Genomic DNA, 27,773 nt, shown 5'->3' with positions numbered 1-27,773 from the left:
CTCCCAGCGACAGGGGGCGCACTGCTGGTCCTCCCGGCGACAGGGGGCGCGCTGTTACTCCTCCCGTTGACAGGGGGCGCGCTGTTATTCCTCCCGGCGACAGGGGGCGCGCTGCTGCTCCTCACGGCGACAGGGGGCGCACTGCTGCTCCTCCCGGCGACAGGGGGCGCGCTGCTGGTCCTCCCAGCGACAGGGGGCGCGCTGCTGGTCCTTCTGGCAACAGGGGGCGCGCTATTACTCCTCCCAGCGACAGGGGGCGCGCTACAAGTCTTCCCGGCCACCGGGGGTGCGCTGTTACTCCTCCCGGCCACCGGGGGCGCGCTGTTACTCCTCCCGGCGACAGGTTGATCGTTGGGCGATCGCACGAGCAGCTGGAGCTGGGTGGCCTGAGGCCCACCCACCACCCCACCTGCCCCCACTTCCCTTGAGTAAAACCGCCGCCTGCGGTTGATCCTCACTCAGCGCCGTTTGTTATGGACATCCCGCCTATACACAGGTGCCTGCAAGTGAGTAAAGTCGGTGCCGGGGGAGCTCTCCTAAGCTGACAGCGGGCTTTCGGGGCCTTTCCCCCGGCGCGGTTACTCTGCACCGCCCGAGGCCGCCCCCTGGACCAGAGTTATACTCCCGACAGTGCCACTGTGGAATTAAAAAGATCTTACAACAGTCACACTCTCAATGTTATTGGATCAGAGTGTTGGACAGTCCGTCAATTTCTATGGCTGTGGAGTGTGTATCTTCTGAGTTAACACTTCAGACACCCAGCATTATGTAAGGGCATTCATGGCTATAGAGCCAAGGTCAATAGATGGAGTTAATATGCAGATCAGCCATGATCTCATTGAATGGTCAGAATGGGCTCGAGTGGCTGAATGGCCTCCGTTGTTGCCATTCATCGGATAGAGGGGGAGATGGGCTTGGAGCAGGGACGGGATTAATTTCGGGAGCAGGCCAGAGGCAAAGTCCAAGAGAGAGGATTTTATGGGACTTTTGAAGATCGGGAGAGAGGAGTGTCGAGACAAAGGTAGTTTAGGAAGCGATTTCCAGAGCGTTGGCGGGAGAAGGGAGAGGCCAGGGAATGAGCAGCAGACTGATGCAAGGTCGAAAATATGATTGAAAGTCAGGAAACCGGGAGCAGAGAAGGTTGGGGGTTGGGGGTGGGTGTGGGGGGGCGGGGGGGGGGAGATTTCTTAGAGCTGTTCAACATTATGAAGTGTTTTGATACAGAAGAAGAAATTTTGTATGGGCAGTAAGCAGACAACAGATAAAATAGACAGAAGAACCAGAGGGGAAGAGGAAAATTCTTCTTACACAGCGAGTTGTGTTCCTCGAAATAGCGATGGAAGCAGATTCAATTGTAACTTTCAAAAAGACAATTGGATATATACTTGAAAAGGAAAATGTTGCAGGTGTATGGGAAAAGAGCAAGGGAATGGGACGAATTGGATAACTCAGAGCTGGCACAACTCAATAGGCTGAAGGGCCTCCTCTGTATGCTTCTTATGCATTCCTTAGTAAAATGGGGGCTGAATTGGAAAGATTTCTAAATCTATAAATTCCTTCATGGGATGTCAGAGGTGTAGTTTAAAAAATTGGATGTTGAGCAAAAGAAGGTGATATTAGGAAGGGTGACTATAATCTTGACCAAAGAGATGGGTTTTAAAGGAAAATGAAAGTGAGAGGCAACGGTGGTTAAAGAAAGACGGAAATTGTATTTATATAGCGCTTTTCACAATCTTGGGCCGCTTCAAAGTTTTACAGACAATGAAGTGCTTTTGAAGTTTATAGGCAGTGAATTCTTAAGATGAGGGCCAGGTGAGCCAGAGTGGGCAAAGGAGAAGGCAAGGTGCACAAAAGGCCAAAGTCAGGAAGATTGGTTTGGAAAGGAAGGAATTGTATTGCTGGTGGAAAGATTTTAAACACAAGGCTGAGAATTTTAAATTCAAGGTGCCAGGGACCAGCTTCCTATGTAGCACAGCAAGGATGAGAGTGATAGGTGAGTAAGGACTTGGTGTGGAATAGAAACTGAACTTTAAAGACAGTGAGGCTGGCTAGGATAGCATTGGAATGGTCCGGTCTGGGTGCTGGGATAAGGCTGAATGAGGGTTTCAACAACAGATGAGCTGACTGAAAGTAGGCGATGTTTGTGATGATGAGGATACAGTTTCAGTAGTTCCAGTTTGGAATCAAATACATTGCTGAGATTGCGAACAGTCTGGTTTAAACTAAGCGGGTAATCAAGGAGGGATAGCAGTGGAACCAAGCACGGGTCGATCTCAGAACTGGACATTGGAAGGGATTGTGTAGTCAACCATGTCAAAGCCTACAGAGGGTTAAGGAGGGATATTGGAGGAATGGTCACAGTCACAGAGGATATAATTGTGTGGGATAGTAAGTACAGTATATCCTTTAAATTCCCTTGAACAACTCCATGGGAGATCAGCATATGCTTATATAGTCCGCGTAGAACTACTTCACAGTGCAAATGTACTCCCAGCTACAATCCAAAATTAGAAAGACAAATCTATAATTACACTTGGATATTTCTCAATTTAAATAGAAATAGTATAAAAAATGTATACATTGACTATTATGTGTAACCAAAGTACTCATAACAACATGAATTTCATAGCTACAGGATGGGTTTGCTTTATCAAAGCATTAGATTATTCTGTCCCTTCGAATGAAGACTGGGATTGTGTCACGTGGCAACGAATAACCCATGGGCTGAATCCAAACTGCAAGATCTTTCAATTTTGCCCATGGTTGCTCTGTTTCCTTTGCTCAATATTGACATTGGAAGCTTCTGTTGACTGTTCACATTTTCTAGGTCTGGATTGGAAAAGGATGTTTCCTGATTGGTTTAAAAGTGCTGCTCCTTCATTGGTCTAATGGATTTCAGCATAGGCAAATATGAGGACCTAAAAAGGATAGATTGGAGTAATTTCAAAATGTTGAAAAGCTGGGAGGAGTGGTGATCCAAAGAGACTTGTGGGGTCAGGATACATAAATCATTTAAAATTTCATGGAGAGTTACAGAAAATAACCAAAAAGGCTGATGGCATGTTGGTCTTTATAGCTAGAGAACTGGAATACAAAGGTTTTTTAAAAAAATTCTTCCAACGTTTCTTTACTAATTATAAAAATATTGAAGACGGGAAATTGGTTTTGTTGAATAACAGTCAAAATCATCCATTTGGTTTTCATAGGAACTAGATTTGCTAGAATGATCCCTGAACTCCAAGGGATAAATTATGAGGAGGGATTACACAAACTCTGCTTGTATCGACTGGCCTTTAGAAGGTTAAGGGGTGATTTCATCAAAGTTTCCAAGATATTAAAGGGAACACACTGGGGAGGCAGAGAGAAACTATTTCTGCTGCTTTGGGAGTCTAGGACTGGGACTAGGACTAGTCTAAAAATTGGAGCCAGATTTTTTTGTACTCATTCATTCACAGGATGTAGGTGAATGGTTAGGAATGATGGTTAGGCCAGCATTTATTGCCCATCCCTAATTGCCCTTGGAAGGCAGTGGTGAGCCACCTGCTTGAACCACTGCAGTCCATCTGGTGTAGGTACACCCACAGTGCTGTTAGGAAGGGTTTTGACCAGATGACAGTGAAGGAACAGTGATGTAGCTCCAAGTCAGGATGGTGAGTGGCTTGGAGGAGAACTTGAAGCTGGTGGTGTTCCCATGCGTCTACTGCCCTTGTCCTAGATGCTAGGGGTCAGGGGTTTGGAAGGTACCGTTGAAGGAGCCTTGGTGAGTTGCTGCACTGCATCTTGTAAATGGTCCACTGTGCGTTGGTGGTGGAAGGAGTGAATGTTTAAGGTGGTGAATGGGGTGCCAATCAAGCTGCTTTCTCCCTGGATGGTGTTGAGCTTCTTGCATGTCATTTGAGCTGCACTCAGCCAGAGTATTCCATCACACTCCTGACTTGTGCCTTGTAGATGGTAGACAGGCTTTGGGGAGTCAGGTGGTAAGTTAATCCCTGCAGAATTCCTAGCCTTTGACATGCTCTTATAGGCACAGTATTTATATAGCTAGTCCAGTTCAGTTTCTGGTCAATGGTAACCCCCAGGAAGTTGATAATAGGGGATTCAGTGAAAGTAATGCCATTGAACGCCAAGGGGTGATGGTTAGATTCTCTCTTGTTGGAAACTTGTGTGCGTGAATGTTACTTGCCACTTATCAGTCCCAACCTAGATATTGTCCAGGTCTTGCTGCCTATGGACGTGGACTGAGGAGTCGCAAATGGTGCTGAACATTGTGCAATCATCTGCGAACATCCTCACTCCTGACCTTCTGATGGAAGGAAGGTCATTGATGAAACAGCTGAAGATGGTTGAGCCTAGGACACTACCCTGAGGAACTCCTGCAGTGATGTCCTGGGACTGAGATGATTGACTTCCAACATCCACAACCATTTTGCTTTGTGCTGGGCATGACTCCAACCAGTGGAGAGTTCCCCCTGATTCTCATTGATACCAGTTTTGCTAAGGCTCCTTGATGCCACACTTGGTCATATGCTGCCTTCAGGCTGCCTCAAGGACAATCACTCTCACCGCACCTCAGGAGTGAAATTATGAAATATATATACACAAATAATGGCAGAGATTTGGAACTCTTTTCCACAAATGACAGCTGATCCTAGATCATTTGTTAACTTTAAAACTGAGGATTGTTTAAATTTGCTGGGGTTGGTTGAGTAAAATGGCACTGACAGAATGTTAGAGCACTAACATTAAGATATGACGGAGGAAGCCAAAACACAGATCTGATCAGACCCTAATGCTGAATTACCAACCTTAGAAAAGTGGGAAAGTTGAGTGTGATATGTATCCCAGGGTCATGACTACATATTTTCAATGGGTTGCCTCAAGGTGTCATTGATGGATGCCTATAGGAGTAGAACTTGCCTGTCATCTCAGTCATAGGCAGGATCTAGCTCAGGGAGGCGAGGGTTAAGCGAGAAGGAAAAATAGTTTCATATCACCAAACAAGAAATTTACAAATACACTTGAAAAGTGCAGATTCCTTTCCCTGGTAATAGAAAGCTACAAAGGTGTCATTAGAAGTAAGCTTGAGGAGTGCTGTATGTGAATCGCGCTAACTCCACTTCCATGTGTTTCTATAGCTTTGTGCTGAAAATGAGCATGTACAAAGAAAGTTGAAGAAACTTCGGCTGAAGAATGAACAGTTGGAGAATGAGCTTTCAGATATCCAGGGAAAACTGCGAATGCAACAGCTGATGAGGGATTTTGTAACTACCAGAGAGTAAGAGGCATCCAAGAAAAACTTGCATTTCCTGCAGCTGCACAAATATACACTACTTAGGAATCCTTAAGCATTGCAGTTAAAGTGAAGGTGTTACATTACCATTTATACCGATATATAAGGCAACTCATATAATACAGCTTACCAAAATTCCCCCAGGAAAAGGGAAAAAAAACGATGACTGTTGTATAAGGTGACAATCATCTCCTAAAACTTCAACCACCCAAACTGGGGGCATGGTAGCATCGTGGTTATGTTATTGGACTTGTAATCCAGAGGCTGGACTAATGACCTGGAGACATGAGCTTAAATTCCGCCGCAGCATCTAGGGAATTTAAATTCAGTATTGCTGAAAAAAGAGAAATGCTGTCAAAACTTTTCATTTTCCATTCATCAGGACAGACACAAGAATGCCAGATTTCAAAGGGAACAACCATTTATGCTGCATAAGAAAAGGGGTGCTGCTTGGTTGGCAAATGAACCCTGATTGGTTGAGATGTAGCCATGGCGAATGCACCAGGGGACTAATGTCCCCCATACTTTTGTTTATTCAAAAAGAGGTGCAATGCCTGGACACATTCCTTTCGCCTGCATGGTACAGGACCCTGCAAATGAATATATGTAGCTTCTTGCAAGTGTACGTGAGCTACATTGAGAGCCTGACTGATAACCTTAAATTGATTGTTAGTGTAATTCTTTGCATACTTGAGATTGTTTGCCCAATTGCGGAATCACACCTAAAGTTAGACATTATGTTCTGAGTTTTGCAAACATAACCCTGCAGGCGAAAGAAATATGTCCAGACATTGCACCTTTTTTGAATAAACAGAAGTATTATTGAAAAAACATTTAATTGCAATATTTAAACCAAATGAATTTTGATAAACGTGTCTACACCGCAGCAAGGTCCTGATGGCAGAAACAGCCTGGGGTAACAGGTTATTCACATCAGAACAGAGTAGCTACCGTGCAAGTATATTACTTGAACATGCCAATGACTCAAGCACTGACTGTACAACCCACTAAAGTTGATGAATGTCTCCTGCCAGCACATTGGAGAACCCAACACTAGGCTGCGCAGATATCTACCATCAAGGCAGAACAATAGCTCCCTGGTGCATTCACCATGGCAACATTTTGACCAATCAGTGCCAACTTGCCACCCAGTCAGAACCCCTTTTCTCATGTAGTGTAAATTGTTGTTCCCTTTGAAATTTGGTATTCTTGCATCAGGCCTGATGAGTGCAAGATGAAAAGCTTTGACAGTATGACATTTTTTCAGCAATACTCAAATTTAAATTCAACTAAATTAAATAAGTCTGGAGTAAAAAGCTAGTATCAGTAATGGTGGCTATTTAAATGCAGAATTGGCATAAGGGAAGGAAATCTGCTGTCCTTACCCGGTCTTCCTATGTATGACTCCAGATTCACAGCAATGTACTTGCCTCTTAACTGCCTAGCAAGTTATATTCAAAAATGTGGTTCACACCGCCTTCTCAAGAGCAATTAGGGATGACGAATAAATGCTGGCCTTACTGGCAATGCCTACTTCCAGGGAATGAATTGAACCATTTAATGTTGGCTGGATCAACAAATTTGTTTTCGTTCTGTTATTTCTCATCTGAAGGTCTTGTGCCTACAACTAATGATGTTTCAGCATCTTCCTTTTTAATCCTTCTGTAAAGTTTAGGTATAACTAAATATATAAGTGTCTTGAATTGAAAAGGGACAACTTGTCTACCTTGAGTCCTCAAATAATGAATCTCTACCCTCTACTGTTCCAAATATAGTAGGAATAGAAACAGAAAATGCTGAAAAAGACTCAGCAGGTCTGGCAGCATCTGTGGAGAGAGAAACAGAGTTAACATTTTGAGTCCGTATGACTCTTCTTCAGGGCTCTTCAGAGTAGAAATTTATACCTATAAAAGGAATTGGAAGGTGTATCACCTCAGGTTGTGTGTGTGCACTAGTTACGATCTGTTTACAAATTGTTAATGGAAGAAGGTTGGATACAGGTTTATTGTAATCATTGTTGGGCTGATGTCGAAGACATCAAACAGATACTAAATGTCACAATTTTGAATGTTTTCAAGTGCTCAAATACAGACAGAACCTCAACCGTGGCATAGAGCAGGTGTTAAAGAGGGCAATGTTTCAAAGGCAGATGAAAGGAGCAAGTAAGTATGTTAATTATTATTTTCAAAAATAATTGTGTATTGAGCAGAAAGAGGTAACAAAACTTTGTCTAAAATTAGAGCCAATGAATTTGAAGCAGAATGAAAGAAAAGTGATCCAAAAGAAGCCAAGGAGTTAGAATTGATGCACAACTTTAATCATTATGTCAGGCCACAATTGCTCCAAATTCATATTGTAAGCCAACATTTATTTTACCTGTCCCCACCACTGCCACCATCACCTCATCCTCCGTAACCTCGGGAATAATTGTTAACCCCTGTCTGAATAAAACACAGTGACAAATTTTTACCAGTCTCTGAATTTTGAAGAAACTTCTAAGAGAAAGGCCAAGGCTTTAAGGAATTAATGTTGATAGTTACTGAATACATACAAGTTTATCTGGATCGTGCCCATGAAGTCGTGTGTTTTTTTTATTCGTGGGATGTGGGCATCGCTGGCTAGGCCAGCATTTATTGCCCATCCCTAATTGCCCTTGAGAAGGTGGTGGTGAACTGCCTTCTTGAACTGCTGCAGTCCATGTGGTGTAGGTACACCCACAGTGCTGTTAAGGAGGGAGTTCCAGGATTTTGACCCAGCAACATTGAAGGAACAGCGATATATTTCCAAGTCAGGTTGGTGAGTGGCTTGGAGGAGAACTTCCAGATGGTGGTGTTCCCATGTGTCTGCTGCCCTTGTCCTTCTAGATGATAGTGGTCGTGGGTTTAGAATGTGCTGTCTAAGGATCCTTGGTGAGTTGCTGCAATGCATCTTTTAGATGGTACACACTGCTTTCACTGTGCGTTGGAGGGAGTGAATGTTTGTGAGTGGGTTGCCAATCAAATGGGCTGCTTTGTCCTGGATGGTGTCGAGCTTCTTGAGTGTTGTTGGAGCTGCATTCATCCAGGCAAGTGGGGAGTATTCCATCACACTCCTGACTTGTGCCTTGTAGATGGAGGACAGGCTTTGGTGAGTCACTTCTCACAGGATTCTGAGCCCCTGACCTGCTCTTGTAGCCATATGGCTATGTGTAAGTGATTGCTGGTTTCAGACAAGTAGTAATTGAGGAAAAACGAGATGATGATGTGTTTACTTTTTGTATAAGTATGACGTGTTAAATTTTTTCGTACAAAGAATAAGGAGGTCAGGTACTGCTTGGATAGTAAGAGTGCACTTTTTATTCAAGATCTTTTGCAGACATGAGAGTCTGATGTAACCATTTTTTTTAAATTAAAAAGTCGTTTTAAAAAATGCTTCTATGCAGTGTTTTGCAATATGATTTTTTATTGCAGTCTTCCATTGCAATTTCTATTTTTTTCCTTGTGAAGCATTGTAAAGTAAATATGCGATGATAATTGGAGAGGCTGTTGCTTAGGTCTCAAATTTGTGCCGTGAAATGCAACAGGAATACATTTCTGCCAACAATTAAATTAACCAGAATTGTATATGTAATCCAATTGACACAGCAGCTATTAATCTGACTTTCAATCCCAGCAAGGCAACCTGGAAGCACTTTTTCCCGCAAAAGTATGAGAAACCTGTAGCACTGGGGGCACTGGAGTGTATTATCGACAGCCATAATTGAATTCTAATTTGTCATGTGTTACGATCCTTGGCCAGACCCCAGGATGTAGGGGAGCTCCAGTTAGGGACCAATAATGTTTTGTTTCAGGTCGATAAAGGTTGAGATTCAAAACACCCACTTTTGGAATAAAGCCTCAAAATTCCACGGGTTTTGAACAAATAAAAACAAACTTTATCATACAAGTTCAGAAAGATAAAACAATTTGCAATATGTATCTTATACTCTAACATTCAGGGTAAGTATAAGGCACATGTGAATTAACAGACAAGCTGTGGTCGAACACACCACGATACAGAGTAAGTAACACATGCAACCAAGACAGAGTCCATGGATTTCTCAAGAACCAACCAGACATCAGTAAACACCAAGTCAAACAATTTCATTGAAACTCTGTCACATGGGGGTTTCCCACCTTCACCTTCGTTGAACTCTCCTTGGATTTCCTGCCAAAAGTCACTTCCACTTGGACTACCTCAATGATTCCTCACCTCCCAGGGTTTCAATCTCGTTTCCCCTTGATTCCCAAGTCTGTACTTCAGCCTCTACTTACTCGCGTAATTTCAGCTCTTTGCTAGACAGCTAGATTCACTGAGCTGGCACTGCCTGTGAGTTTCTCCGAACTCCTGTCTCCCAGCTGTATCCAGATATATATAAGTCCCAGGGCTTATCTGAGACCTGTACCTTGAATGTTACAATCTCCACAGACTGCTAATTTAGGACCCAGGGACACAATGAATTGAGTTCATAACACATGTTAAGTTCCCTTTTAATTTTTGGTTGTTCGACTATTAATGCTGCCCATTTAAGGAAGGAGCACTTATTACCTCTAATTGAAAACCTGCCAGTCATGGTTAAAATAACGGTAGAAATCTGCACTTCACCACTTCAAAAGGATGTGGATGCTGGGACAGTTCAGATTCTCAGAACTGAGGTTGATGAGATTTCTTTGGGTAAAGGTATTGAAATATATGGGAAAAAATACAGAAAAAGAATTGAGATATTGATCATAGAATGATGGAACTGGCACTAAGGGTTGAATGGCCGACTCTTATTCCTATGCTCTTATGTTTTTTTCAAGTTGGCTATTCTCAGAATTTTTTGACACTTTGTAAGTTAGGAAAGAAATTGTGTTGCGTGGTCCCTCAATAGTGTCTCAAACTACTGAAGACATATTTAACTATCTTGAAGAGCAGTGACGAGAGAAATACAGCAGCTATTCCATGTCACCAGCATCTCAAAAGCAGCAATGAGATGAATGGCTAATGACCTGCTTTTGGTGGTGATGGTTGAGGGTCAAATGTTGTTCAGGGCAGCTGGTGAGCTACCTGCTCTTACTTGAATTGCCCCATGGGAGCTTTAGGATGCACCCAAACTACTGGAACAGACATGTGGGTAGCCTAGTGGTTAAGGTACTGTACTAGTAGTCCATGGGTCACACTATGATCAGTTGTAGAATTAAAATCAAAAAATCTGGCTATCTGTTGGTTATTAATGAATATCCTGCCACTTTTTAAAAATTCATTTATGGGATGTGGTTGTTGCTGGCTAGGCCAGCATTTATTGCCCACCCCTCAATGCCCTTGAGAAGGTGGTGGTGAGCTGCCTTCTTGAACCACTGCAGTCCCTGTGCTGTAGGTACACCCACAGTGCTGTTAGGAAGGGAGTTCCAAGATTTTGACCCAGCAACAGTGAAGGAATGGCGATATATCTCCAAGACAGTATGGTGAGTGGCTTGGAACGGAACTTCTGAGTGTTAGTGTTCCCATGTATCTGTTGCCCTTGTCCTTCTAGATGGTAGCGGTCGTGGGTTTGGAAGGTGCTGCCTAAGAAGCCTTGGTGAGTTGCTGCAGTACATCTTGTAAATGAGCCCTACAGACTCGAAACACTAACTCTGTTTCTGTCTCCACAGATGCTGCCAGGCCGGCTGAGATTTTCCAGCATTTTGTGCTTTTAATTCAGATTTCCAGCATCTGTAGTATTTTGCTTTCACACTGCTGCCACTGTTCTTCAGTGGTGGAGGGAGTAAATGTGTGTGGAAGGGATGCCAATCAAGCGGGATGCTTTGTCCTGGATGGTGTCAAGCTTCTTGAGTGTTGTTGGAGCTGCGCTTATCTAGGCAAGTGGAGAGTATTCCTTGACACTCCTGACCTGTGCCTTGTGGATGGTGGACAGGTTTTGGGGAGGGAGGTACTTGCCACAGGATTCCTAGCCTCTGACCTGCTTGTATAACCACAGTATTTATATGGCCAGTCCAGTTCAGTTTCTGGTCAATGGTAACCCCCAGGATGTTGATAGTGAAGGATTCAGCAACGGTAATGCCATTGAATATCAAGGGGAAATGGTTAGATTCTGTCTTGTTGGAGATGGTCTCTGCCTGGCACTTGTGCCCAAGCCTAGATATTGTCCAGGTCTTGCTGCATTTGGACATGGACTGCTTCACTATGTGAGGAATCGCAAATGGTGCTGAACATTGTGCAATCATCAGTGAAGATCCCCACTTCTGACCTTATGATGGAAGGAAGGTCATTGATGTAGCAGCTGAAGATGGTTGGGCCGAGGACAGTACCCTGAGGAACTCCTGCAGTGATGTCCTGGACTGAGATGTTTGACCTCCAACAACCACAACCATCTTCCTTTGTGCTAGGTATGACTCCATCCAATGGAGAATTTTTCCCCTGATTGCCATTGACTCCAGTTTTGCTTGGGCCCGTCGATGCCACATTTGGTCGGTACTGCCTTGATGTCAAGGGCAGTAACTCTCACATCACTTCTGGGCTTCACTTCTTTTCCCCATGTTTGAACCAAGGTGGTCAGGAGCTGAGTGGCCCTGGTGGAACCCAAACTGGGCATCAGTGAGCAGATTATAGCTAAGCAAGTACCACCTGATAGCACTGTTGATCACCCCTTCCATCACTTTACTGGTGATCGAGAGTAGACTGAGGGGCAGTAATTGGGCAGGTTGGATCTGTCCTGCTTTTTGTATACAGGACATACCTGGGCAATTTTTCACATTGCCAGGTAGATGCCAGTGTTGTAGCTGTACTGGAACAGCTTGGCTAAAGGCACAGCAAGTTCTGGAGCACAAGTCTTCAGTACTATTGCTGGAATTTTATCAGGGTCTATAGCCTTTGGACTATCCAGTACCTTCAGCCATTTCTTGATATCATGTGGAGTGAATTGAGTAGACTGAAGACTGGCATCTGTGATGCTGGGGACCTCCGGAGGACGCCAAGATGGATCATCCTTTCGGCACTTCTGGCTGAAGATTGTTGCGAATGTTTCAGCCTTATCCTTTGCACTGATGTGTTGGGCTCCCCCATCATTGAGGATGGGGATATTTATGGAACCTCCTCCTCCAGTGAGTTGTTTAATTGTCCACCACCATTCACAACTGGATGTGGCAGGAGTGCAGAGCTTAGATCTGATCCGTTGGTTGTGGAATTGCTTAGCTCTGTCTATCACTTGCCGCTTATGTTGTTTGGCATGCAAGTAGCCTGGTGTTGTAGCTTCACCAGGTTGACTCCTCATTTTTAGGTATGCCTGGTGCTGCTTCTGGCATGCCCTCCTGAAAATTTGAAGATGGCACCTTGCCTCCTCAAGGACTGTGCGGTGGTCATTCCTACCGATACTGTCATGGACAAATAGATCCGCGGCAGGCAGGTTGATGAGGATGAGGTAAAGTATGGTTTTCCCTCTTGTTATGTCCCTTGCCACCTGCTGCAGACCCAGTCTAGCAGCTGTGTCCTTTAGGACTCAGCCAGCTCGATCTGTGTTGGTGCTACTGAGCCACTCTTGGTGATGGACATTGAAGTACATTCTGCCCCCTTGCCACCCTCAGTGCTTCCTCCAAGTGGTGTTCAGCATGGAGGAGCACTGATTCATCTCCCTCCAGACTCAGCAGAGGTGGCAGCACAGTGGTATACAGTTGGGAAGGAGTTGCCTTCTGAGTCCTCGAATCCAGACCCCATGAAGTCTCATGACATCAGGTTAAGCATGGGCAAGGAAACCTCCCGCTGATTGCCATGCACCACCCCCCCGCCCTCAGCTGATGAATCAGTGCTCCTCCATGTTGAACACCACTTGGAGGAAGCACTTAGGGTGGCAAGGGTGCAGAATGGGGGATTTCAATGTCCATCACCAAGAGTGGCTTGGTAGCACCACTACTGACCGAGCTGGCCAAGTCCTAAAGGACATAGCTGCTAGACTGGGTCTGCTGCAGGTGGTGAAGGGACCAACAAGAGGGAAAAACATACTTGACCTCGAGACATAGATTACAAAAGTAGGGAGGTCATGTTAGAGTTGTATAGAACCTTGGTGAGGCCACAGCTGGAATACTGTGTGCAGTTCTGGTCGCCACATTATAGGAAGGATGTGATTGCACTGGAGGGGGTGCAGAGGAGATTCACCAGGATGTTGCCTGGGATGAAACATTTTAAGTTATGAAGAGAGGTTGGATAGACTTGGGTTGTTTGCGTTGGAGCAGAGAAGACTGAGGGGCGACCTTATCAAGGTGTACAAGATTATGAGGGGCATGGACAGCGTGGATAAGGAGCAGCTGTTGAAGGGTCAGTCACAAGGGGACATAAGTTCAAGGTGAGGAGCAGGAGGTTGAGGGGGGATGTGAGGAAAAACCTTTTTACCCAGAGGGTGGTGATGGTCTGGAATGCACTGCCTGGGAGGATGGTGGAGGCGGGTTGCCTCACATTCTTTAAAAAGTATGTGGATGAGCACTTGGCACGTCATAACATTCAAGGCTATGGGCCAAGTGCTGGTAAGTGGGATTAGGTAGGTAGGTCAGGTGTTTCTCACATGTCGGTGCAGACTCGATGGGCCAAAGGGCCTCTTCTGCACTGTGTGATTCTGTGACTCTGTGATTCATCCTCACCAACCTGCCTGCCGCAGATGCATCTGTCCATGACAGTGTCGGTAGGAGTGACCACCGAACAGTCCTTGTGGAGACAAAGTCCCGCCTTCACATTGAAGATACCCTCCATCGTGTTGTGTGGCACTACCACCGTGCTAAATAGGACAGATTTCAAACAGGTCTAACAACTAAAGATTGGGCATCCATGAGGTGCTGTGGGCTATTCGCAGCAGCAGAATTGTACTTGAACACAATCTGTAACCTTATGGCCCAGCATATACCCCCACTCTATCATTACCATCAAGGCAGGGGATCAACCCTAGCTCAATGAAGAGTGCAGGAGGGCATGCCAGGAGCAGCACCAGGCATACATAAAAATGAGGTGTCATCCTGGTGAAGCTATAACACAGGACAGCTTGCATGCCAAACAGCATAAGCAGCAAGTGATAGTCAGGGCTAAGCAATCCCACAACCAACGATCAGATCTAAGCTTTGCAGTCCTGCCACATCCAGTTGTGAATGGTGGTGGACAATTAAACAACTCACAGGAGGAGGAGGCTCCATAAATATCCCCATCGTCAATGACGGAAGAGCCCAGCACATCAGTGCAAAAGATAAGGCTGAAGCATTTGCTACAATCTTCAGCCAGAAGTATCGAGTGGATGATCCATCTTGGCCTCCTCTGGAGGTCCCCTGCATCACAGATGCCAGTCTTCAGCCTATTCAACTCACTCCACGTGATATCAAGAAACGGTTGAAGGCACTGGATACTGCAAAGGCTATGGGCCCTGTCAATATTCCAGCAATAATACTGAAGACTTATGCCCCAGAACTTGCTGCACCCCCAGCCAAACTGTTCCAGTACAGCTACAACACTGGCATCTACCTGGCAATGTGGAAAATTGCCCCGGTGTGTCCTGTACACAAAAAGCAGAACAAATCCAATCCGCCCAATTACCGCCCCATCAGTCTACTCTCAATCATCAATAAAGTAATGGAAGGGGTCATCAACAGTGCTATCAAGCAGCACTTGCTTAGCAATAACCTGTTCACTGATGCCCAGTTTGGGTTCCATCAGGGCCACTCAGCTCCTGACTAGCCTTGGTTCAAACATAGATAAAAGAGGTAAACTCCCTAGGTGAGGTGAGAGTGACTGGCCCTGATATGAAGGCAGCATTTGACCGAGTGTGGCATCAAGGAGCCCTAGCAAAACTGGAGTCAATGGGAATAAAGGGGAAAACTCTCCACTGGTACAAGGAAGATGGTTGTTGGTGTTGGAGGTCAGACTTCTCAGCTCCAGGACATCATTGCAGGAGTTCCTCAGGGTAATGTCCTCGGCCAACCATCTACAGCTGCTTCATCAATGACCTTCCTTCCATCATAGGGTCAGAAGTGGGGATGTTTTCTGTTGATTGCACAATGTTCAGAATCACTCACAACTCTTCAGATACTGAAGGTATCCAAATGCAGTAAGATGTGGACAATATCCAGGCTTGGGCTGACATGTAACATTCGCACCACACGAGTGCCAGGCAATGATCATCTCCAACAAGAGGGAATCTAACCATCGCCCCTTGACCTTCAATGGCATTACCATCACTGAATCCCCCATTATCAATATCTTGGGGGGTTACCATTGACCAGAAGCTGAATTGGACTGGCTATATAAATACTGTGGCTACAAGAGCAGATCAGAGGCTAGGAATCCTGCAGTGAGTAACTCACCTCCTGACTCCCCAGAGCCTGTCCACCATCTACAAGCCACAAGTCAGGAATACTCCCCACTTGCCTGGATGAGTGCAGCTCCTACAACACTCAAGAAGCTTGACAGTGTCCAGGACATGCAGCCCGCTTGATTGGCACCACATCCACAAGTATTCACTTCAACCACCACCGACGCACAGTAGCAGCAGTGTGTACCATTTACAAGATGCACTGCAGGAATTTACCAAGGCTCCTTCCAAACCCATGACCACTACCAAATAGAAGGACAAGGGCAGCAGGTAGATGGGAACACTACCACCTGGAAGTTCCCCTCCAAGTCACTCACCATCCTGACCCTGATATATATCGGCGTTCCTTCACTGTCACTGGGTCAAAATTCTGGATTTCCATAACAGCACTGTGGGTGTACCTACATCACATGGACTGCAGCGGTTCAAGAAGGCTGCTCACCACCACTTTCTCAAGGGCAACCAGGAATGGGCAATAAATGCTGGCCCAGCCAGCGAAGCCCACATCCCATGAATAAACATGAAAAAAAGCAATTCCATACCACGTGGTTGAATCTCAATGCCCTGAGGGTAGCAGAATGTATTATTTCAGAAATGGTGATCCTGTCTGGAACTAAATATAGTATCTTTGTTTATGTAGTCGACTGCTACAGATGTACAATGCCCTACAGAAACGTTTTGAAAAAGAAATTAAAACCACCAAGGAACAGAGTGAAACCATCTCTAAACTCACTGTAAGTTCTGTATTTTCGTGTCACAACTGCATCATGTCTCATTCTTTTTGTTGAACTGATGAGTATACTTGAGATATTGTTGGCTTGGAATGGTATAGAATTGACAACTTGACCTGTAAGAGTTAACAAGATTCAGAACCTGTACTGAATTTGATCTAAAACAAGGCTGCAGGCTTATTTATAGTGGCCTTTTATTTTGCTCTTTCTCTCAGACACACATGCTCACCCTCTCTCTTTCACAGACATACACACACTCACCATCTCTCTTTCACAGACACACACACACTCACTCTCTCTCAGACGCACATGCTCACCCTCTCTCTTTCACAGACACACACACTCACCCTCTCTCTTTCACAGACACACACACTCACCATCTCTCTTTCACAGACACACACACACACTCACCCTCTCAGACGCACATGCTCACCCTCTCTTTTTCACAGAAACACACGCTCACCATCTTCCTTTCACAGACGTGCTCACCCTCTCCCTTTCACAGACACACACACATGCTCACCCTCTCTCTCTCTCTCTCAGACACACACACGCTCACCCTCTCTCTCTGACACACACATGCTCACCCTCTCTCTCAGACACATAAACACTCACCCTATCTCTCTCTCTTTCTCTCAGTCACACACACACTTACCCTCTCTCTCAGACACATACATGCTCCCCCGCTGTCTCTCTCTCTCTCTTTGTCAGACACAGACACACTCACCCTCTCTCTCACTCGCACACACACATGCTCACCCACTCTCTTTCAGACACACACACTCACTCCCTCTCTTTCTCAGACACACATGCTCTCTCTCTGTCTCTTTCAAACACATATGCTCACCCTCCCTCTCTCAGACATACACACGCTCACCCGCTTTCTTTCAGACACTCACTCACCCCTCCCTCTCTTACCACTGATCCACCCACTCACCCATCCACCCTCACTTACTCACTCATCCACCCTCACTTATTTTCCTTCACTCACCAATTGGCTGCAGGGACAGGGAAGGTGCAATGAGAGCAGGAGAGAGGCCTGAAGCGAGGTCTGAGGCCTAGCGGCGCCCAAACGTGGGTGCCCGCTGAGAGAAGCGCCGAGAGCCAGTTGAATGTGGGGAGGAACCGGAGAAGCCGTGGGAACGCGGGGAGGAGCCGGGGGAATGGAGCCGGGGGAACATGAGGAGGAACTGGGGGAATGTAGCCAGAGCCGGGCCCACGTCCTGTAAGCCGAGGGGGAAAGCGTGGTGAGTGGAGGCCTTGCGCTTTCTAGAGTTCCCACCAATCATAGCCTGGTTCTCTTCCATGTTTGCTGCTGATGTGCTCACTATTGAACCGACCAACTGCAAACACAGGAGAGAAACAGGCTGTGATTGGAGGAGCAGTCCCCTACCGGCGTTTTCAATAAATGCTCCAGGAGACACATGGAGTGCAGGCTGCGGGTTGAACAAGCCGGATGTCGATGAAAGTTTCAGCAGCAGATGAACTAAAGCAGGGACACAGTTGGGAATGTTATTGAGGTGGAAGAGGGCAGTCTTATTGGCGACATAGATACACGGTCAAGTACAACACCAAGCTGCAAACAGTCTGGTTCAGCCTCAGTTAGTTGCCAGGGAGAGGGATGGAATCGGTGGCAAGGGAACGGAGTTTATGGCGGGGATTGAAGACTGCGTTCTCTTCACTGTCATGCTTCTTGTCCTAGAGTACTGGATGAGCAGAAATTTCCTCCATTCCCAATAGACATTGGGAAAACAATGACTTCAGCCTTTGCTGTGTTCTACCTCTTAGTGACTTTCGCATTTCTCATTTTTTTTTTCTCCTACTGCCTAATTGTCGCTCACTTTAAGTTTTTCCGAGTGCATTAGACATCTTTAAACACACTGGTTACTACAATATTTTTGCTTAAACTTGAGACTGTTGGGATAACCTTTGGATTGTAAGTAATCTTCTAACTCGACCTCTGCTCGTGCCACTGTTATCTGTTCACATTGGAGTACTTTATTGAGGTTAAACATCACAGACCTCAGCTGCAAATGGAGGGGAGGAGGACGAGTGGAAGTGCTATAGTAGTAGGGGATTCCATAGTTAGGAGAGCATTCCTGTGAGCTCTCACTCAATAACAGTTTGCATTTATGCCCATAGTAAAATGTCCTAAGATGTTTTCAAAGAAAGTTTTACACTGGGATACTAGACCAGGTGACCAAAAGCTTGTTCAAAGAGATAGGTTTTAAGGAACGTCGTAAAGGAAAAGAGGTGGAGAAACGGAAAGGTTTAAGGAGGGAATTCCAGAGCTTATGGCTTAGAAGCTGAAGGCAGACCCACCGATGGTTAGTAAGTTAGACTAGCTTGTTAAACAAGGAACTGCCTGGTAGTGGCAGTTAACTGTCAATCAGCTGAAAACAGTTGGCTCAGTTGGTGTTAATTACTGTAGCAGGAAGCTAAACTATCTAGTGACTCATCAGACGGTCTATAAAAGAGACAGGCTTTTCAAACCGCATGATCGGTAAGGGACGCACGGCGAGACAGGCGACTACGCATGAGTGAATCAGAGGCTGAGTGAGTAGCGAATTAGGTTCATGTGGGAATTCGGTGCACGGGGAAAAGAGGTGTGGTATACATAGGAATTATTCTAAGTTAATTAAGAAGTATTTAAATTAAGCCAACTAAACAAAATTACAAAGCCCATAAAGCAGTGGGAGTTCAGAGAGAGAGACTGTCCATAAATCAGCGGAGAGAGAGCCGGGAGTTTACAGATAAAATCTAAAAGTGATGTTACAGGAGTCCCGTAAGTTGATTGGTTGGTAAGTATAAGCCTTTCTGGACTTGGCACAGAGGAGACGATTGGCGAGTGACAGATGAGTTATTATATTATACCATACTGTAGTAAACACTTTATAGATAATGTCTAAGGTATGTTAGTGCAGCTCGGCCATGTAGAATGTGCATCCTGCTGAATGTGGGAGGTCGTGCAGGCACAAAGGTCCCTTGATGACTATATCTGCAGGAAGTGTCGCCAGCTGCAGAAACTTGAGCTCCGGGGTGTGGAGCTCAAGTGGCAGCTGGAGTCACTGTGGTGCATCCGCAAGACTGAGGATTACATGGTTAGTACGTTTATAGAGGTGGTCACACTGCAGTGAAGAAGTACACTGGCAGAGAGAGAATGGTGACTGCCAGGGTATCTAAGAGAAGCAGACAGACAGTGCAGGAATCCCCTGAGGCTAACTCGCTCTCTAACCGCTTGTCCTTTTTGGATAATGGTGAGTAAGATAGTTCCTCAGAGGACTGTAGCAAGAGCTAAGTTCTTGGCACCACGGGTGGCTCAGCTGCAAATGGAGGGGAGGAGGAAGAGTGGAAGTGCTATAGTAATAGGGGATTCCATAGTTAGGAGAGCAGACAGGTGTTTCCGCAGCCATAGACGTGACTCCAAGATGGTGTGTTGTCTCCCTGGTGTCAGGGTCATGGATGTCACAGAGCAGCTGCAGGACATTCTTTTGAGGGACGGTGAACAGCTTGAGGTTGTGGTCCATATTGGGAGCAATGACATAGGTAGGAAAAGGGATGAGGTACTGAAAGCAGATTTTGGGGAGTTAGGAAGGGAATTAAAAAGCAGGACCTCAAGAGCAGTAATCTCAGGATTATTCCCAGTGTCATGTGGTAGTGAGCATAAGAATAGGAAGATTGAACAGTTCAACACGTGGCTGGAGAAATGGAGAAGGAGGGAGGGATTTAGATTTCTGAGGCATTGGGACCAGTTCTGGGGCAGGTGGGACCTGTACAAGAAGGATGGGTTACACCTTAATAGGACTGGGACTAATGTCCTCGCCGGAAAGTTTGCTAGTGATGTTGGGGAGGGTTTAAACTAAATTGGCAGGGGGATGGGACCCTGAGGAGAAATTCAGAGGGGAGAGGAGAAACACTGGCAGTGGGAAATAGAGAAGTATTAACTGATAAGGAGGATATAGCAGACAGTAGTGTCAAGGTAGATAGAATACTTGGAGAGTTTGATAGAATTAGAGTAGGCAATAGTAAGTCATTAGACGAGGTCAGAGTATGGGGAATGTAAAAAATGCCTAAATCAGGGCTAATGTGCATGTATGTGAATGCACGGAGTGTGGTTGATAAGACTGAACTGCAGGCACAGGTTGACAAATAGAATTATGATATTACTGCTGTAACAGAGACCTGGCTCAAAGAGGGCAGGACTGGGCGTTAAATATTCCTGGATACAGGCATTTAGAAGAGACAGGAAAGGAAGAAAAGTGGGGGTGGAGGGGTGGTGGGTGCTGTGGCAGTATTGATTAAATATGGCATTACAGTACTAGAGAGAGGATGTTCCAGAGGGGTCAAGGACAGAATCTCTCTGGCAAGAGGTAAGGAATGAAAAAGGTGCAATAACATTGCTGGGTGTAGTATATGGACAACCAGCTATTTGAAGGGATGCAGAGAAATAAATTTGCAAAGAAATTACAGAGAGGTGCAAGAACTACAGAGTAATTATAATGGGGGACTTCAATTATCTAAACATAGACTGGGATAGGAATAGTGTAAAGGGACAAGAGGGGTGAGAGTTCCTGGAATGTATTCAAGATAATGAGAGGGAAGGCACCGTTGGACCTGGTTCTGGGGAATGTATTGGCCCACGTGGATCAAATATCAGTGGGACAGCACTTAGAGGACAGTGATCATTCTATCATAAGGTTTAGGTTGGTCCTGGAAAAGGTCAAGGAACAATCCAGAGCAGGGATAATTAATCGGGGGAAAGCCAACTTCGATGGGATGAGAATACATCAGAGTCCTGTGAGTTGGGATGAAATGTTGGCAGAAAAGACGCTGGCTGAAAAATGGGCTACCTTCAAAAAAAATAATATCGCAGGCAATGGCAAGGTATATTCTCTTGAAGGGGAAAGGTCGGACAAATAAATCCAGAGCACCATGGATGACGAGAGAGATAGAGGTGAAGATGAAAAGGAAGAAGTGCACGTATGACAGATGTCAGGTAGAAAATACAATGGAGAATCAGGCTGAATAAAGAAGGACCAGAGGGGAAGTGAAAAAACGGATAAAAAAGCAAGGAGTGAACATGAAAGAGACTGGCAGCTAACATAAAAGAGGATCCCAAAGTCTTCTATAAGTATACAAATAATAAAAGGGTGGTGAAAGAAAGAGTAGGGCCAATTATGGACAATAAAAGGGGACTTGCACGTGGAAGGAGGAGAAATAACAGAAGTATTAAATGAGTACTTTGCTTCTGTCTTTACAAAGGAAGAAGATGCTACCCAGACCGAGGTGAGAGAGGAGGTAACTGGTACACTAGAAGAACTTACAATTGAGAAGGAGGAGATAAGGTAGCAGGATCAGATGAGATGCATCCATGGGTACCGAGGGAAGTGAGAGTGGAAATTGCAGAGGCACTAGTGATAATCTACCAGTCTTCCTTAGAAACAGGGAAGGTGCCAGAGGACTGGAGAATTGTGAATGTTACCCTTGTTCAAAAAGAGGTACAAAGATAAAGTGGCAACTATAGACCAGTCAGTTTGACTTCAGTGGTAGGGAAACTTCTGGAAACTATTGTTCAGGACAAAACCAGTCGTCACTTAGACAAGTGCAGGATAATTAAGGAAAGCCAGCATGGATTCATTAAGGGAAAATCATGTTTAACTAACTTGCTGGTGTTTTTTTGAGGAGGTAACAGAGAAGATTAATCAGGGCAATACTGTATGGTGTTGAGGTAGAGGATCAGCCATGATCATATTGAGTGGCGGAGCAGGCTCGAACAGCCGAATAACCTACTGTTGTTTCTATGACTGTACCACAGCATCTCTGGCCTACTTTTAGTGCTTTCACATTGGTGAGGCTTTAACTGATTTCTCAGAAGAAATCAGGCTCAGATAGACGATTAAGATTCCTTTAAAGGAAATTTAAAAATAAATTATACCTGTTGATTTCAACCAATGATGCCAATCAGGCATCCAGCAGAAAAGATACAGAAGATGTCAAATGTGCCTTTAACAGCCTGGTATCTGAATGCTTATTATTAAAAACATTATGAAAGCAGTAGACCAGGCAAATAAGTGCTGAGTTTCAATTTACATAGATATGTGTCAGACATTTTCTGCCCCTGGAAATGGTTTGCATCAAATAACCTGCACTACTTTTCTTTTTTGTGTTTTTGATCTGAAATGTGCTGCAACCAAAGAAAGATAAAATGATACACCCTAGACAAAAATCTTACCTTTAACCACAATTACCTAGAGCCTTCAATTATATTCGCGATTTAGACATCTTTAAAAAATGTTTTGTTTCTTCACCCTTGCATCTTCCAGGTGAACATTCATGAGTTAGAATTACAGCTTGTGACATCAAAGCAAAGGATTCAGCAACTGGAACATGAACACACACCCACACGGAGGAGGCGAAGGACTCCGACATCAAACCTGGGCTCTGCATCAAACAAACCTAGGCCTGCTGGCAGGAAGGGTTGCTCACCTGACTGCATTCACATTGGTGAGGCTTTAATTGGATGTTTTACTTCTTGTGCTCGTTAACTCATATTGGCGATGTGGGTCCTCATGCACTGGCTCAAGTGGCCATTCTTCATCTATGTGTGGAGTGCTGGCAAACTTTTCTGCTGTAAGGGTGAAGGAAGTAACACAAACCAGGCCCTCCTCCTGACCTTGCCTAATGACATCCACACCTTCTGTCAGGCAGGAGTCATTTGACATATGATCAGGAATGGGAATATTAGCTGAGAATTCCACCACCTCCCTCCCCCACCACCCCTGATGTTGACATTGTGTTCTATCTTCCAGCTCTTCACCTTTCACAAAAGTTTAGAAACTAAAGTGGGATACAAAATTAAATTTTCTCATTTCTGAATTCCTGATCTCAACCAATTTTGTCATAGCAGAGCTCCAAGAGGTGGTCAGGCACTGATATTCAGAGCAATGATCCGAGGGAGACTCATTTGTGGGATGCTGCTGTATTTCATAGGACTGTTTCAGAGTGGATTTGCTGTCGCCTGGGGGAGAATCTTTGGCTCCACTCGCCGAAGTGTAAAATGACATGGGAGTGACGTTGGGCGGGCATCCCAACGTCACCGCGCGTCATTTAATTTTTCAGTTCAGTGGGTGTGCAGCTGAGTCGGCTGCGCGCCCGCCGAACTGTCAAAGGCCTATTAAGGCCATTTAACTAAACATTAAAATAATTAACGGAGCTGACCATCCAACCTTAAGGTTGGCGGGGGGGGGCAGGCGAAGAGCCCAGGCGGCCTTCGCATTTTTCACGCAACCTCATCCATGGACGGGATGAGGTTTCATGAATGATTTTAAATTTTCTCAAAAACTTTTTTATTGAAATTAATGCACATGTCCCAGCTCATGTGACAGTTTCACATGAGGGGACATGTCATAAAATTTTTTTCAACACTTTATCACACTGTTAAAACTTAAAACTAATGCACGAAAGAGTGCACTCCCGACTCAGGGAACCCCCCCAAACCCGCACAGGGAGCACTCAGCGCTTCCGGGTGCGCGTCACACTGGGCGGGCCTTAATTGGCCTACCCACGTAAAATGACAGCACGGACCCAATCGGGGGCGCCAATCAGGTCCACGCCTGTCCGCACCCACCCCCGCACAACCCCCCTGACGGGGGAAAATTCTACCCATGGTGTGTGGATTGATAGATACCAGCAAAAGAGCTGAGCAAAACAATTATGAAAGAGACTCTGCAAAAAGTATAATCAGCATCCTTGAAACCACTGATAGAGGCTTCTACTGAAGACAAAAACAATTCAGGCTGTTCGCACAAGTTCTTCCTTCCATGTTTGCAATCCTGTAATTTATTTTTCATATTTGTGGTTTTCTGCAGAGTTGTTGTTTGAGATAGAAAGGCTACAAAAGGAAAAGGACAAACTCACAAAGGATAGAAGAAGCTTGAAAAATGAGCTGGCTGGACTGGACAAGGTACCATTGTTTTACTAGTGATTTGTTGTAAGCATTATTTAGTTAGGCAGTCTTGCACGTCTGGTTAATTAATTTTTTTGACACCCTCTCTTGGCCAACACCATGATGCTTCAGGCCAGTAATTGGGTAGATCAATGATGCATGTAGAATGTTTTGTACCAATCCATGCAGGTGAAATGACTATCATTTCCTGCTCTCAGTGCCCGTGCGGTCTATATAAGTAACCGTTTCACTTTCCTGCCTTCTTTAATCTTTTGTTTTTAAAACCCAAGCTTGGAATCATTAAATCACTACTTTCTAATTTAACCCTCTCTTCCACTTTTTCTGTATTCTTAAGCTTCTCAACTTAAAAAAAAATTAACTTTGAGAAGCAACTTTTGGCCTACTGCTTTCTCTGAAGGTATAAATGATGAAATAAGCACCCTGTTGAGCACTTAATACTTCATCTAATCTAATAATGAGTCACCCTGTAGTCTGGCTGTTGCTATAAATTGCCTGAATTTCATTGCATTCAGTGGGTGATATTTAGTAGTGCGTGAAAATTTGCTGCCTGACTATTTATGACTTCTGACCAAATTCCAGTAGACATTGACCCGTATAAAGTATCATTTACATTTCACCTTGTGTTGGAACAACACTTCAGGATTTATAACATGGCATCTGCATAAAGTTCTATTGAATATTCAAAACTGTATTATCCTGGCATTTCGGTCTTGGAGGGATTTTTTTGTTACTTCATGTGATGTGCAATAAATGTGTTAAGTCACACATTTTAATGTGATTTCCTGAATGCTACATTTCTTGGACTGATTTGATGTTTGTATGTTTATTATAGGGTTTCTTTGAAGAAATTGAAGATTTAAAGTATGCTCTGCAAGAATCTGCCAAATTGAATAAAGAGTATGAAAAGTGCCTACGAAAAATATGTGAAAAATATGGACTTCCATTTCCACAAGCCTTACGTCCAGTGGCTGAGAAATGAAAAAAAAAATGAATTTATAGTGAATGAGATCGACCCTTTTTATGTGTAGGAATTATCATATTTTTAGAATTTTTCATTTTTTTAAATCAAGGGCTTGGTGTTGCTGCTCTGTCGCGCTGTCGTTTTCAGCGCAATTCGCCCAATATCAAGATGCAAAAGGTCGTGAAATTTTAAGCACGAACCATGGTCAGAAATCTGGCCATGCCCCTGGATAAATTAATCACCAATGGGAGCTTCCGCCAATTGCACTTGTTCACAGGCCTTTGAGGAGGCTCCAAAATTTTTTAGGCACAATCATACTAATAAGTGTATTTTGAAAGGTTTAGAATGTTTTGTTTTAATTTACAAAGGAACTGACCACCCCAATCTAACTAGAAAACAGTTTTGTTTATTTTTTTAAAAGCTACTTCCCCAAGATTGGGCTACCCACAGGTGGTGGATTGACACTGATTTAAATATTTATTATTTTGTGATAAGCCAATTTTCAGCTGAACTAATCAAACTTTACCAAGTTACCAATCTTAAAATACATCAAAGAATTAAAAAAAAACATTTTAAAACTCTGCCCAAGTGCACTGGTTTGTGGCAAATTTTGCACTGTGACGTGCAAATTAATTTGAGAAGAAACTGGGCACAATTTACACTGGAATCGCCATTTGCTCCCAAAGTGGAGACTACGCCATGATATTTAAGGAGGCGGTCAATGTTGGTGCATGAGCATGCTAAGTAGCATGGTGGCAGTAAGACTATTTACACCAATGGAAAGCTACTTATATAGGCTGGGCTGCAAGTGGGCACCAAGTGATAACTAAATCTTTGGAGGGAGGAAACACTGATGGATGATTCATCCACTTGGTGGTCAAGTACTTCCTTGAAATGTTGGTAGAGGCCTGTGACTAACTACTTTTCCACCCTCTTGCAGGAAAGTATGTGGAGAAACCAAACAAAGCAGACAGAGTCATCCAATGAGTTAGGAGGTGGGCAGGACATACAACAAACAGGGTCTATTTTACAGCAAACAGCATTTATTTATTTAGCAAAGTTTATTTAAAGAGTCTTTACAAACTACAGCAAACAGACCTGATGAAAATTCTGCAGCAGTATCGCCGGGTAAAAGGATTATTTCTCCAGCAAAATGCAGTGAGTGGAGGATAGTTACGTAATACAACTGACGTGCATAAAATCAATTCCAGTCGTTTATGCAGAGGTCTCCAGGAGTGATTGACAAGAGAATTACCCAATCATCTCAACTCTGGGTGTGACTTGTGATGTCACTATGTGCAGTCTAAAACAAATGTTGGAAGAACTTTGTGTTTTTCTAATAAAATATTTAAGTAATTACTTGTTAAGTTTTCTGTTGTAAACACATTACTTCATATATTTCTGTGTAAATAGTAGTTGAAACTAGTCAACTTCATTAATGCAATGTTCTCAACGTCCCCTACCCTCGAACCCCAGTTTAAAAATGCAAAAGATAGCAAACGTGAGAATAGCCAGGGCTGTCACCTTCTAGCAAGGTTTTCCTCTTCTATGAAAGAGAAAGAATTTGCATTTTTAGAGCACCTTTTGCAACTTCAGGATGTCCCTTTTAAAGTGTAGTCACTGTTGTAAAATGTAGGCAAATGCAACCAATTTGGGCATAGCAAGTTACCAGGAAAAGGCAAAAGATAACTAACCTGATGATCTGTTTTAATGGTGTTAGTTGAGAGAAAAATGTGAGTCGGGAGAACTCCCCTGCTTTACTTCAAATAGTGCCATGGGATCCTTACGTTCACCCAAGAGGGTGGACAATTCCTCAGTTTAACATCCAAATGATGGCACCTCCAACAGTGCAGCACTTACTCAGGACTGCACTGGACTGTCATCCTTATTATGTACAAATATATATGGTGTGGGATTTTAACACAACCTTCTGACTCAAAGTTAAGAGTGCTGCCACCCATACCTTCTTATTGCACTATTATCAACAGCACTTGGCTTCCATTTCACATTCCCACAATAGTGCAGCTGAGATTGATAGCTTAACAGAGTGACGGATCAAATCTGATTGCTATCAGCCTTTGTGGTTGCACTTCAGATACAACCACACAACCTGATTTAAGTTTAATTGATAAGATTCTTGGTATTATTGAGGAAATAGTGAAATAGATTGGGAAGTGGTTTCAGTTGTATAAATAAAAAATGGGTATTAACAGTAAGGGTTCAAAGTGAGTCCTGATAACAAGTGTCATTCTCTAGGGCTGTGTGCTTGTTTTGTTTCTTATTTTTATTAGTGATCAGGAAGAGGTTATATTAAAAAAATATTCAAATTTGAGACAATGTGAAATTGTGTACAGAGGCTCACAATAAGGTTGAAAACTGATTTATCTAAATTAGATGAATGCGCTGGGACTAGGTAAATGTGTCAGCCTTGGCTCAGTGTTAGCAAACTTACCTCCAAGTCAAAAGCTTGTGGGTTCAAGTCCCAC

General features: G+C 44.2%; 1 protein-coding gene, 1 long non-coding RNA gene and 1 other non-coding gene across 4 annotated transcripts in view; 1 reads left to right on the top strand and 2 right to left on the bottom strand.

Moving 5' to 3' along the window:
* Nucleotides 1-27,773, bottom strand: part of LOC144680013 (uncharacterized) — a 773,835-nt gene that overhangs the window by 82,216 nt on the left and 663,846 nt on the right. The gene's annotated exons all lie outside the window — the stretch shown is intronic.
* On the top strand, nt 339-26,661 carry LOC144680012 (uncharacterized). 2 transcript variants are annotated; one of them, XM_078541093.1, is made up of 7 exons: nt 339-506; nt 5,136-5,275; nt 7,369-7,452; nt 16,270-16,363; nt 22,684-22,864; nt 24,229-24,323; nt 25,159-26,661. In XM_078541093.1, the coding sequence occupies exons 1-7, from the start codon at nt 474-476 to the stop codon at nt 25,303-25,305; spliced, it is 774 nt and encodes a 257-aa protein (XP_078397219.1). In that variant the 5' UTR covers nt 339-473; the 3' UTR covers nt 25,306-26,661. The 2 variants fall into 2 exon arrangements, with proteins under 2 accessions (XP_078397219.1, XP_078397220.1); XM_078541094.1 differs by lacking the exon at nt 7,369-7,452 and having other exon boundaries at nt 394-506.
* On the bottom strand, nt 6,162-6,414 carry LOC144680146 (small nucleolar RNA SNORA53). Its single transcript, XR_013576506.1, has one exon. It is a non-coding gene; the product is annotated as a small nucleolar RNA SNORA53 (small nucleolar RNA).

The sequence above is a fragment of the Cetorhinus maximus genome, chromosome 4 (genome assembly GCF_964194155.1).
Source record: "Cetorhinus maximus chromosome 4, sCetMax3.hap1.1, whole genome shotgun sequence".
NCBI lineage: Eukaryota > Metazoa > Chordata > Chondrichthyes > Lamniformes > Cetorhinidae > Cetorhinus > Cetorhinus maximus.
Note: the sequence above shows the minus strand (reverse complement) of the source record. Positions and strands in the feature narration are given on the sequence as shown.

What these genes read in the sequence shown, in the direction of transcription:
- LOC144680012 (XM_078541093.1), top strand. Translation starts at nt 474, where the DNA reads ATGGACATCCCGCCTATACACAGGTGCCTGCAA. An exon ending in AAACCATCTCTAAACTCACT is followed by an intron (nt 16,364 to 22,683) that starts GTAAGTTCTGTA and finishes TGCATCTTCCAG; the next exon opens with GTGAACATTCATGAGTTAGA. An exon ending in AGCTGGCTGGACTGGACAAG is followed by an intron (nt 24,324 to 25,158) that starts GTACCATTGTTT and finishes TGTTTATTATAG; the next exon opens with GGTTTCTTTGAAGAAATTGA.